The sequence below is a fragment of the Podarcis muralis genome, chromosome 6 (genome assembly GCF_964188315.1).
Source record: "Podarcis muralis chromosome 6, rPodMur119.hap1.1, whole genome shotgun sequence".
NCBI lineage: Eukaryota > Metazoa > Chordata > Lepidosauria > Squamata > Lacertidae > Podarcis > Podarcis muralis.
The window spans coordinates 42,774,238-42,787,331 of record NC_135660.1 but is presented as its reverse complement, the minus strand read 5'-3'; the positions used below and the strand labels follow the sequence as shown (position 1 = coordinate 42,787,331).

At 47.5% G+C, this 13,094-nt stretch overlaps 1 protein-coding gene across 2 annotated transcripts in view; it reads right to left on the bottom strand.

Moving 5' to 3' along the window:
- The window catches only part of KCNIP2 (potassium voltage-gated channel interacting protein 2), a 106,461-nt gene extending 101,929 nt beyond the window's left edge, over positions 1 to 4,532 (bottom strand). For both annotated transcript variants that reach the window (XM_077930155.1, XM_077930157.1), the window contains exon 1: positions 4,351 to 4,532. In XM_077930155.1, the coding sequence (XP_077786281.1) occupies positions 4,351 to 4,423 (73 nt within the window). In that variant the 5' untranslated portion in view covers positions 4,424 to 4,532. The remainder of the gene's footprint in view (positions 1 to 4,350) is intronic.
- Positions 4,533 to 13,094: the final 8,562 nt, after the last annotated feature.

The window sequence follows — 13,094 nt, the reverse complement described above, 5'->3', positions numbered from 1 at the left end:
GTAGGTGCTACCAAGAATGGGCGACTGACTACATCTTTATCCCTGGCAGGTCTGATGTTTTAAAATCATGAACCACCAGAACTTGGGATTAATCACCAATCGGTATTTCACATTTCTGCCTATTTCACAAGAGGCACCTTGTGAGTTGTGAAATAAATCACAAACAGTGCAGTGTGGTTAGAACCAGTCACAAAGTGTTTGTGGGCCCTGCTGGGGGCGTAATGAGGCAAAGCCAGCCAATGGTTTTAGCGGAAGTGTAAGGCCGCATGAGAGGGCCACATCTGCCCATAGCATACTCCAACCTTCTTCAACTGGGTATCCTACAGATATTTTGGGCTATGAATTTCCTCAGTTCCAGTTAGTATAGCTGATAGGATGATCATTGTTGTACAAAACATGTGGAAGACACTTGATTGGAGAAGACTTTACAAACTGAGTGGGGTGGGAGATTGTGCTTTGCTGTTGTTTATGATTGAAGATGTTTCACATGTATTTACAGTGCTTCAAGAAGCTGCAGGACTCATTTCACCAGAACCATAGTGAGACGAAAGAAATACATGTATGCTGCAGTCAATGATGCCTCTGTCATATTGCCACCATCTCTTGTTAAACCTATTGGGTACAATTCAACAAGGTTTTCCTCAGAGTAGACCCACAGAAATTATTGGTCCTGACTTCATTTCAATGGACCTATTCCAAGTACAACTTGGCCTTGATACGGGTGGCTACAACAGTGGAACAGATCAGAATAACAGCAACAGCAAGGGTCTAATACTTTATTTTCAGGTTCAGATTTTTTTGGCAGAAGAATGGGCCGTAGCTCAGTGACAGGGCATCTGCTTTGAAGGAAGAAGACCCCAGGTTTAATCCCAAGGTAGGATAGGATTGGAAATGTCCCCTATCTGGAAGCCTAGACAGCCACTGCACATCAGTGCAGACAGCACAGAGCTAGACGGGCAAATAGTCCGGCTCACTATAAAGCAGCTTCCTATATTCCTACATTCCTGTCACATTGAGGTGCCCAGAATTCACCCTCTTCCTCACACACAGCAGCAACTTGTAGCATTTGTGATGGCTCCAGGTGCTTTTTATAGGGTTTTGATTTCCAGATGGCAATGGTGGAAAGCAATGTGGAAAGCAACCAAACTGGACACCCACTTGTGCAGACCCTAAACAGAAGAGTCTAAACTCATGTTCCTCACCCCACTGCAAGGTACTCATCAAGAATTGTGGTGGTGGCAGTGGCATTCTGAAAGTTGTTCAGATCTGCATTACAAGCAGTTGCACAGAAATGAGAAGGCTGCGTGTGCACAGTTGCTTTCTAATGTTTTAAGACTACAATTTTAGAATAGCAACCAATGGCTAAGAAATAAGAGGGCACTCTATAACTCAGGGATGCAAAACTGGATACAGCTGATGGGTCAGATCCTTACCCACTGTGGACCAACTTTGGACATCATATGACAACCTCAAAGTGATAATTTAACCATTCTGTGGTTTCTTCTAGGAAAGTAAAACCTGCATGACTTGGAGATGAGATTGGACCAAGTAAAGGGTCTAGCCAGATTATTGGTTCAAGAATGCTTTCCAACATCCTTTGGAAAAAGTAGGGTTGTTGCTGAGTTAGCCAGAAGCAGCACTGAAAGTGTATTGCATTTTTATTGGCATTCCAATAATATCTTGCTCGGTGCCACAGACACAGTGATGAATGTGAATACAATCCTTGGCCAGAACATCATGATGCTTTTTAGGTACTCTCAATGCCAAAGTCATTCTGTTCAGGATAGCTAAGGCTGTCAGGCACTTCCAGAATGAGGTGTGTCTGGAAGCACCGTGCACACACAGACACCGAGGGCACATCCACACTTGCGCTTGCCCCATGCCTAGAAAGCACAGGACTGAGCAGTTTTCCCCTTGCCCCACTCCTTTCCCAGGGAAAATTCACTCTTTAGCTTTAACTCAGAACAAACTGACATTTGCTGCAATTGAGCACCAAAGAGTAGTCAAAGAGCGCTAAAGGGAAGGCAATGGGACAAGGAAAAGTGTGGATAAGCCCAGGCACTTTATCTGCCTTCTCACTGTGTGCCAGTTCACACAACCATCCTTAGCATGCTCATTAACACATGGTAACTTTTTAATGACTTCAGCCTGTTTTGATCCGGCCTAGTGAATTCTCTACACACGACCAACATTGTGCTTCATTACATTCCTAAGAAAACTTTGAAAAGATGGTTAAACCAGAGTATGTCAGGTCACAATGTGGACTTGCACAGCAGCCCTGACCTGAATCTAGTGAAGCAAACAGACCTGCCTTTTGTCCCCATCACTGCCCCGCATGATGTCTGCAGAGGCACCCTGCAGATAAAGGGACAGTGCCAGCACAGCACTGTCAGACAAGGAGAACTCAGCCCCCACTGCGCTTTCTTTGCAAGTCTACTGGGAGGTCATATTTTGCTGCACGTTCAGTGCAGGTGACAGTAGCTCTATGTGATCTTCAGCCACATGGTTTGACTAGCTCCATCGCAAGTGTTCTCTTCCCTTCATTTCTTGTTTAGTCTTCTGACTAACTGCCTACCGAGGACACATACAGCAGCTGTGTCTAGGAAGAGACTACAAAGATGGGGATGAATGACTCAAGGGAGTTGGAGATAGAGGATCTGTGGGGTGGGGGCAAAGAGAGAGTTGGCCTAAAATGAGGCAGGAAATATTAAGTTGTACCTGAAAACGATGGGACAGCATAAGTGACTGAGATGGAAGGGACAGGATCTGATCCTAACCTACCAGAAGCAAGTGCACCAACTGACTTAAAAGACAAAACCTATTCATCGGACAAATCCCTTGAAAAACCAAAACATACTGGGTGGTATTCAACTAAGTTGTACTCAGAGTAGACCCACTGAAATAAATGATCCAAACTTAGTGCTGTAATGTTCAATCCTTTGAGTAAAACGGAATTTAATAACCCCCTATTTCCTTTGCAGCAGCTTTATACGTGAAGTTTAGTTCCAAGAGAGAATTCTGTCCAATTGTAAAGGGAAATGAGGAGACAGAGAATGAATCCATGATGACATCCAGAAACAGCAACAACAATGGAGAGGCATTACCCATATTCAGTAGTAATTGTGAAGCAGAGCTCACTTTGGAAAGCACAGATTTCCTGCTTCTAACTGTGTCTCGCTTTCCTTCATATGAAAAGAGCACACGGAAATCTGCCTGCTGAACAGGGTACTGTGAAATCAAGGCTGTTACCTGGACAGCAGAGAATTAGCAGCACAATGCTTGCGTCTCCCCAGCAGGCTCTGCAATCAAAGGTTGCAGCCTGGGAGGCACTCTATTTTTAACTTGATTTTGATTTTAAATCCATATGGACGTGTTAAAGTCACTGGAGAAATGGGAAAGTTGTGTGGGCTTTGAATTCCTACTCAGCTCAAAATATCTCCTTTCATCACATCTCTGCGGGTGAAGAGCCCATTTTGCAGGCACTGAATTGCTTAAATGACATTTAGGGGCAACAGGCGCAGCGAAAATTGGACTACTCAGCTATAGCAGAGGACCCAGTGCCTTTGACAAAAACCAGCACCATGGAGAGCTACAGGCCTCTGGAGGGATTTTGCTAGTCCCCTGTGCAAGGGGTTCCTTATCTACTAGGCCCTTTTCCAGGTGTGGGGAAACCACGAAGGCCCCAGGGGGCATGCCTTCCCTTAGTAAGCCAGACACACCTGAGATGCATCTTGATGCTTTACCTTGGTGTCTGGAGTAGGCAAAGGGAGTTAAATGAACCCCCTTCTGTGTTATCTTCCAGGTGCTCACTTGCCTTTCTCAGGTGGGTCCGTCCATTCACTCAGGTTGCCTTGACTTGGACACGGGAGTTGGGAGAGACTGTTCATCAAGAATTCCCTTTAGTTTTGCAAAGGGGGCACCACACCTAATCCAGGCAGCAAATAGTTCTGATTGTCTGGAGCAAGGTGCATCTTCCAACGCTGAATAAAGAAGACTCATTTCTCCAGCATGTACCACACACACCACACACACACACACACACACACACACACTTCCAGCCAACATGCTCCAGGTGCCCCCTAGCTAAGCCACGGGGCCAGATTTCAAGGGACAAAGTCGACATCGAGCAAGCGCCCACTTTGGCTAAGTGGAAGTTTGCACAGGGACTGCAGGTCGCCCAAGAGAGTGGGGAGGGCGCACAAAGGGCCACTGGTGCGTGTGTGAAGTTCAGACGGAACATTTTAGACCCGGGACCTCTACCCTGCTCCAGGTAGCCTGCCGCTAGAGGGATGCTACCCTTTCCCGCAGCGCCCCCGAGCCGAGCGCCCTGCCAGCCCGGGAGGAACTCACCGGTTAGTTGGTCGTAAGAACCGTCGAGGTCGCGGGAGTCGGAGAGGCTCTCTTTCCTGTCCTTGCCGCGCATCTTGCGGAGCGGAGACGCCCCGGGGCGCTGGGACGGGACGGGCACCGACTGCGCGCCTCCTCTCGCCTAGCTGTCCTCCTCTCTGGCGCCCGGGATCCAGCTCCTCCCTCCCCTCTTCCCCCCGGCGCCCTCGGCAGATCCTCCCGGCGGGGCGCGGGGCCGGGGCAAGCGGCGTCCAGCTCCCCGGCAACAGGAGAAGCGAGCGCCCGCTCTCTCCCCTCCTCCTCCTCCTCCGACTGCCTTCTCCACCTCCCCCGCCAGCTTCTGCGCACAGCCGCTTTCCTCCCGTTCACACGGGCGGGCTTCTACACCGGGTTAAAGGAGAAGGAGATTGCCTCCCCTGAGGCGAGCGAGACTCCGCGCCTGGTCCTTCCCGTCTTCTGTACCGCCCCACGCCGAGGGTGGCGCTTCACGCTGGAACTAACACTCTCTTTCCCGGGAGGGGAGGGTGGGGTTTTCTATCGTGCACGCTGGCCGGGAAACTGAGGAATGAAAAAAAAGTGTGTGGGGGGGGGGTCAGTTAGACACGTGTCTCCTGAGGCGGGGAGACACGTGCGCCGGTACACAAATACGCGCGCCGGCGTCGCGAGGTCGCTTCCTCGACGCCCTCCCATAGTTGCAGAGCGAAGGCGCGCAGGGAGGCCGCCCCCTCGGGGGCAGGCGAGGCGTGCCCCCGCCCACCAGGCCTCGCGCGGAGATCCGGGAGCAGAGGAGCCGCGAGCAAAAGGGGAGAGTTCCGGCCGGGTAGTATGCAAATGAAGCCCGTCCACCCGCGCTCGCAGAGGCCGGGGATGGGGCCCACCGTTGAGACTTTGCCATTCCGAAGGCGCCACCCTGCGCCCAGCGCGCGCTGCGTAGCGCCGCACGTGCGCACGCTTCGCCGACGACCCTCGCCAGTACAATCCGCTCTAGAAGGCTTTCAGAGGAGCCGGTGGGACTCCGAGGTCATAGAAGGAACCAGTCCTTGGGGTGGGGTTGCCACTTCCACCTCTCTTAAAAAACAACAACCACCTGGCTCCGTTATTATGAAAAAATAATAAGCCCAAGGTGGGAGAGCTTCACCGGTTGAATTCTGCCTGTTGCATCCTCTAAGAGCGCAGGAGCTTGCCAGGTGGCAGGTCCTAAGACCAGCTAGAAAGGCTGTTGGTAGGGATATACTGGACACGCGTGACTAAAGGAAGTTCCTCACTAAGGAGGCCCAATAGCCAGACAGCCGGCAGCTGTCAGAGGGCCAGTAGCTAAACTAAGAGAACACCTGCCCTGGATGGATTTCAGATGCTGGATCAGAGGTATCACAGCATGATGTATTTCGTTCCAGCAGTGCACTCTGGATGGATTGCAGCCTGTCCTGGTCCAATACCCATCCACTTGACTAATGAGGACCTTTATAGAAACCACAGCATGTTTACAGCAAGGGATGGTGGACCGTACTGGGTTGCCACAAAAGAAAATGCATCACAGTGGTCCAGGAATAAGTTGCAGGGCATATCCCGGTAAGTTGGAAAGGAGATTTATGCGAGTAACAGCTTCTTGGCTAGATTGTCACATAGCCCATCTCACTCTTGGCTTCTTGATTGTTCCTTTCGGTAATTCTCATGTTTTTCTTAAAACAAAAAATGCTAGGAAAATTTTGGCTTTTTTAAAAAGAGGGCATCTTTCTGTGAAGCCTGGAAATGCAGATAACGCATCTTCTTCACTTTCCTCGACCCACACCATTAATCTTAATTAATGAGTACTGCTCATATTCTGGTCTCTGCTGTATTGCTAAAACGCCAGCCAAATTGATTCCAGTCTATGATACCACCGTGGAGAAACTGAACTGTTCCATGGTGGCCAACAGGTGGCGTGGGGGAGCCACACCTCTATAGAGTTAAATACCCCCCCATCAGTATTTCCATGACTGCTGTTGCTCCTTTGCCTCGCCTCCCCGATGTCAAATAACTGCCTTAATTTCAATACCTGTATTCAGCACTGGCAGAGCTGGCTCAGGATGACATGGGCTGCTCCAATCAATATGTCCTTCTCTGTTCTTGCCCATTTTCTCTGCAAGAGGAATTTGGAGTTTGTACATCTCCAGAGTATATGGGACAGAGGAAGTAAACAGTTCATTAATTTTATTAAAGATTTGTGAAACACCCCCAAGCCACACCCATTTGGAGGAGCTAACATTCCATGTAATTATTGAGCACTATCGTGTGCGAAGCAAAAGGAAGGGGACAAGACTAACTAGAGTTTCCCCTTTTCCCCTTCCAGAGATGCTTTATTTCCCAAAGAGCATAAGAAAGCTACAGACCTTTGGAGACCTGGAGCTGATGGCGTGTTCTCATTGTACCCTGTGATGGATGTGGAGATTCATTTCCCTGAAGCAAATGCCACCTGAAATTCTTCCAAGTGAGTATGGGCAGCCTGTGCTCATCAGGGAAATGGGCTGCGTGAAATATCTTTGGTCAGGGATAAGGGTTTTTTTTGGGGGGGTGCCCTCTAGCCTTGCACTTGACAGCCCAGAGGGGCACAGAGTGAGAGCTCCAGCCTTGGGACTTGTGGGCTGCTGTCCATAAGCAATTCAGAAAGTGCTTTTCTCAGTACCAAACAGGAACCACAAGTGTGAGCTGGCAGAGAAAGTGGGAAGCTGATTGACAGGGCTGATCTGCAGGGAAAGGATGCAGATTTTGGGGGGCCATTCACGAACAGCTAACTGTTGATTATTTCATTTATTATTAGAGTTTTACTATTCTGGTTGAGGAGCTGCCACATTGATGGGCTCAATCAAGCAGTAAACTTTATGGGACCACCTTCCTGTTCTGTTTTCTCCAAGAGACTGAGGAGAAAAGGGGGCCTGGCAGCAATTTTGCTCAGCCTTTTTGCCTAGAGTTCCAGGTCCTCAGGTCTCAGTTATTTTTTTCAGGGTACTCCAGATATCCTGTGCCTAATAGGAGTGGGGTCTCTGCAAGTTACAGGAGCCCTCAGTGACACCACAATGCAAGACTGTATAACACAAATACAGAACGGCAAAAAGAAGGTATCGGGAACATGTGTGAATGTGCAAGAGTTGCATTAAGCCTGCTGTAGCAAGGAAGGGAGTTGCCAGAGTATGTGCATATCACAGCTCCTCGAGAAATGCCTGGATCTCAAATTATCAGCATCCTCCCCCGCTTTTTAAAAAGTAAGCTTTCTGTGAAGGGTGCTGCCTTCCCTGTGCAGAGAGAGAAGGCAAACACGGGGGGCGGGGAGGGGGAGAGGGAAAGAGAAACTGACTAGGAAAAACTAGAGAAATGTCATTGTTAATTTCATGTGATAGATGGAATGTCACACAGAGAGCAGCTGACACCAGATTGACAGCAGTCTGTCTGGAGGGCGCACACATGGGAGACTGAGGTGAGTGCCATTTATCAAATGAACAGATCAATTGGGATTATAGTATTTATTTCCTGTGATTAATATTTGAACTCCAATTCATCTTGCTTGAGAGTTCCAGTCTCCAATGATTCACTTTAAAGAAAAAGAAAGAGTCCACACTGGAATTTCCCAGGCAACTGCAGATAGAAGAAGCAAAGGTACCAAATTGCCTCACCCGAAAAGGTATTCATAATGGCAGAATTCAGTAACGAGTTTTGCTAGTGGAAGCCCATGCCCATAGAAGGACTTCTGCTAGTGTAGTGGGGCTACCTACTCCCCAAAATTGGCTCAGGGAGGTTAGGAGAACCTCCAGACTTGCACATGGGGATGAGAAGCTTGCTCTGACAGAACACTTTCTCAAAACCAGCTGATTTCCCTATCCTTCCCTGACTTAACCCCAAGCCCCAAAGGGATGCCCAGGTAAGATGGTCTTACAAGGGCCCAGAGTCTGCAGGAAGGGCAATCCATTGCTGCTGCTTCTAGGTCCTTTATGTTCCTAGAGGTGTCTCTCCCCATGAGAGTTTTACTGGCCTTGGCAAGTGCTCTCTGTCCTACTGCTCCCCATTCCCTTTCCCTGGAACTTTCTTGCAGAGTCTCCGGAGAAAACACTATCTTGGTGCCTTTCTCACCATGTTCAAGGTGAAGGAGAAATATGCCTAGTATTCTCACACCCCTAGGACCAATCAAAAGAAGACTGCTGGCTATTCCACATTTTCTCGTTCAAAAAGCCTGGGTGGCGTAGGCTGCCTTGACTCCAGGTTGTCCTCTGAAGAGCAGTAACACCTCCAACCCCCTACGTTGCAGAGCAGGTGGTACCCACACACAGACCCAGGAGCCAGGAAGCAGATCACCTCTTGCTCTTGTGGCTCCCAGCGCCCTTCTCCTGCTTTCCTTCCCCCTCTTCTTGAGCTCTTGCCTTGATAGAAAATCTCTTTCTAATCATTTCTCCTGCTTGCATGCGGCCCTCCCCCCTCCCTCTCCTCCACCCCCATTCACTCCGATGGTGAGTGGGAGGGTTATTAATTTGAGGTTTTCCTTGCTCGTGCTCTAAATACCGAATACAGCGTTCAGCATTCCCACAGCAAATGAGACACACATTTCGCTTAGGAGGCAGTGGGAGAAAACGATGCAGCTCCTTCCACAAATTAATTGCTGAAGAGAAAGAGAGAGAGATGGGGAGGCAATCTGACTCTGATTCAACTTGTTTGCAAAGTTGAAGCAAGAGGGGGACAAGAAAAAGCTCTTGCCTGTGCCCACAGGGGGAATCAGTGACGTGGTAGGAGTGGGTCAGTTTGAACCAAGGACTTCAGCGGAGTTATTTGGAAGGCACCACAAGACCCAAGGGCAAGGGCATAAATGTCAGAATAGAGTGGCCGTCACTGACATGGTGAGAACTCCGAAGGTATTGTAAGAAGATATATATATGGGCTCAGAGGGTGTCTATAACTGCTCCATAACAGGGCTGCACACTAGGGACAAAGCAGCTGCCCTTCTCTTGGAGAACCTTGCAACCAAGAAGGGGGGGAACTGATCAATAAGCCATTGAGCTAATCCCACTGGCACAAGAAAGGGAACACTCACAGTAAGACAGATTCCTTTGCCCTGAAGTACCAGGGCAAATCAAGAGAGGCTGTGGTTCATGTCCCCTTGGTGCAAGTTGCCGTATGCAAAAATGGCAAAAGCTAGGGTTGCCATGTATCAAAAACTAAAAACCAGGATATCCTGAATGTTGTTGAGCTGGTTTATTTTTAAAGAAAACCACTGAAATTGTTGGGCTTTTTTTTTTACACAAACCCCAGGGTTGTTTAGCCTTTTTTTTTTTTTTTTTACAAAAAGGACAAAAAAAAACATGATTTTTCAATTGACTTGCCTAAGATCCAGGACAAAGTGCTGCCTTTGGGAAATCCCCCCCCCCCCAATGTCAATTCTGCCTTTAAATCCCAGTAATGTCCAGGGAAACCCAGATGTATGGGAGCCCGACAAAAGCTTCATTTTATTTACTGTCTGGAAGGCAGAAGGCTGCCTTTTCTCTTCTAGGGATGCTGCTAGCCCTGCCAGTTTCCCCCAGCAGCAAAGAGCACATGCTGAGCCCACACCTTTAGGAGATCTGTCAGAAGCGGTAAAGATTCATTAGGATCATAGAGCCCAAACCAAATCCAATTTGGTTTATTTAAAAAATGTATGGAGTTGGTAAGGATGAAGGAATCAATACTGGTTTGAAATAATATAAAAACACAAATTCTAACCTATGGCTAAATGCACTTTCAATATATATTTCACTTTTTACTTTAAAGGCTTGCATCTTAGCAGTGTTCCATGGTTCAAGGGTACAATAGCTTTGTAAACAAGCATTTTGATCCTCAAACACTCTGCACTTCAACAGGGAGAAAGCCGCACTTGCAGAGCTCAGGTGATGCTGGATTTCTGCATCAATGTCAGCCCTTGTAGAAAGATAACTGCCCAGGTAGATTCAAGTGATTCAAGGGCAAGGATATACTGTAACTAAAGGGACCGCTGACCATTAGGTCCAGTCCAGGACAACTCTGGGGTTGCGGTGCTCATCTCGCTTTATTGGCTGAGGGAGCCGGTGTACAGCTTCCGGGTCATGTGGCTAGCATGACTAAGCCGCTTCTGGCGAACCAGAGCAACGCACGGAGATGCCATTTACCTTCCCACCGGAGCGGTACCTATTTATTTACTTGCACTTTGACGTGCTTTCGAACTGCTAGGTTGGCAGGAGCAGGGACCAAGCAACGGGAGCTCACCCCGTCGTGGGGATTCAAACTGCCAAGCTTCTGATCGGCAAGTCCTAGGCTCTGTGGTTTAACTCATAGCGCCACCCGCGTCCCTTATACTGTAACTATACCTCACCAAATTCCCAAACTCCGATACAATAGCTGTTTTTCTCTTTTTATATAGTACAGTACAATACTATCTCCAGAATGACATTCTCTATCCCACCACAATTTTTTTTTAAAAAAATGCAAAAATGTACACTTTATCTAGCCTGGCTTTTTAGCTGTTACAAAGAGGAACAATTTCCTTTGATAGTCTATCAAATAGCCTGTGGCATTTCTCTTGAAAGGTGTCAAACAAAGAGGGAATCTCTGCCAGAGTCCAATCCACAGCCCATCTTTCAGCTAATGTGAATAGGAAAGTGTGGGGAGGGGGCCAGCTACCAATTACCAGCACACCAAGATCTCTAATGTGAGGATGGTACAGTGGGGTACATAGTGCAAAGAGAAATCCTGTTTTCTACTCAGTCCATAGAGAGTTCCAAAAATATATATGTGCCAGTTACTTTTAAGAACATAAGGAGAGCCTGCTGGATCAGACCAGTGGCTCCTGTAGTTCAGCATCCTGCTCTGGTCATGGCCAAAAATGTTGAAATTTATCTTCCCTCCCTCTTTTGATTTGTTCATAAGTTGCAAGATCTAAGTGGTTTCCCACTTTTCTGCAGAGCTTTTTTTTTTTTAAAGAGTGAACTACATTGCTTTACTTAGTTTGAATTTCTAATATGCTGCTGTGGCCCCTTAGGGGTTACAGTGCTGGAAGTTAAGCTCCTGCCTGTCTAATATTAGACTTGTAGGTGCATTTTACTTTTGTGTATTGTGCAGCTTGTTTCATTTTCTCTTTACGCTTCCCACCTTCTCTTTAATAAACTTGGAACTCGTTCTAGTTAGACACAGAGTATTACATAATGAAGGCAGATTCGCAGGCATTGAAGACAGCTTCCAGATTTTAAACCTTTGTGACACCTGGCAGAAATTAAACTCTGCATATATTCAGGGGACTGGTGCTGAGTCCTGGCACTGAACTCAAAACCACAGGTTCTTGTTACCAGTGAGAGCTTTCCTGTCAATGCAGATAGCAGGTGTGGAATCATTCCGTTCAGATTGGGTCCAGGGTGGGGGCAAAAGCTTGAAGCCTCCCTCCTCCGCACCAGCTATTTTTATTTTTTTTAAAGCCCATGGCAAAATAATGTCACATCAAGTTTGGCTCTCAGCCTTAATCCCCCACTGCAATATGAGGATAAAACCACTCACTTTTGGGATTTTTTTTCTTCTAAAAGGTCTACATATATGTGAAACGTTTTGCAGACAGTGAAATGTTCTACCAATGCTACTGTTGTTATTATTGACCCAAGTTGTTTCAATACAATCATAGAATTTCATCCTCTCCAATAGTTCAACCTATCAATGCAGCCCACACTGGTCACAGAGGACAGAACTGCGCCTTATAAACAACCTGTGTTGATCCCGGAGTCCATAAGAACATGAGTAGCCTTGTTGGATCAACCCAAAAGTTTATCTAGTCCAGTGTGCTGTTTTCACACAGCAGTCAACCAGATGTCCACAAGCAGGACACAAGAGCAATAGCCCTCTCCGTCTCCCTGTTGCCTCTCTTCCTGGAAGTATTAGACAACCATTGTGACTCTCAGCCATTGATAGCCTTGCCCACCATGAATTTATCTAATCCCATGTTAAAGCTATACAAATTGGTGGCTGTAACCAGAGTCTTGTAGTCCTCTTGTCTGTCTTGAATGGTCTACCATTAGGTGACTCTGGGGCTCTAGTATTATGAAAGAGGGAGGAAAAGCTGCTCTCTAGCCACTTGCTGGATGGGATATTATAGTCCCATTCTGTTCAGCCCTCAAAAGCTGGGGGAAATCTTGGGATTGAGCAGCTGGCTGTTGGACTGGGGCTCTGTGGGAGGGGTCGATTTATGGACTGTGATGGGAAGAGTTGACTGCCATCCTCTGTTGTCTTCCATCCTTTGGTTGGTTGGTTTTTGTTTGTTTGTAAGCAGAGTGTAAAACCTGAGCCCAGGAAAAAGGAATGGAGTGTGTATACTGCAGTCAGCTAGGTGGTCACAGCCGGAGTCAAATAAGGGCAAATTAAAAACAAATGTAAGAAACAATGAATAACGTAAGTGGTTCCAGATGGATATCGCCTCCCAGGGTCTGCCAACAGGACACATGATGTCAGGTTAAATAATCAGTGCCAAAAACTCTTCTGGCCAAGGTTATTTTTCTCAATTGCTGTCAAATAAGAGTTAATCAAAGCTTTTTGGGTAATTGCTCCCTGGCTCAGGGAGATGCCAGGCCAGCTCTACATAGGTAACTATAAGTATACCTCATAGAACTTCCCAGAAAGCAGCTCTGTGAGCAGGAGGAGGGCAAAAAGTGTTCTGGCACCCTATAGACTAGAACCATATTGATTTAATGGGGCATGAGGCGTACAGGCAAGTCTGCAGCAGATATGAGATGGGCAGT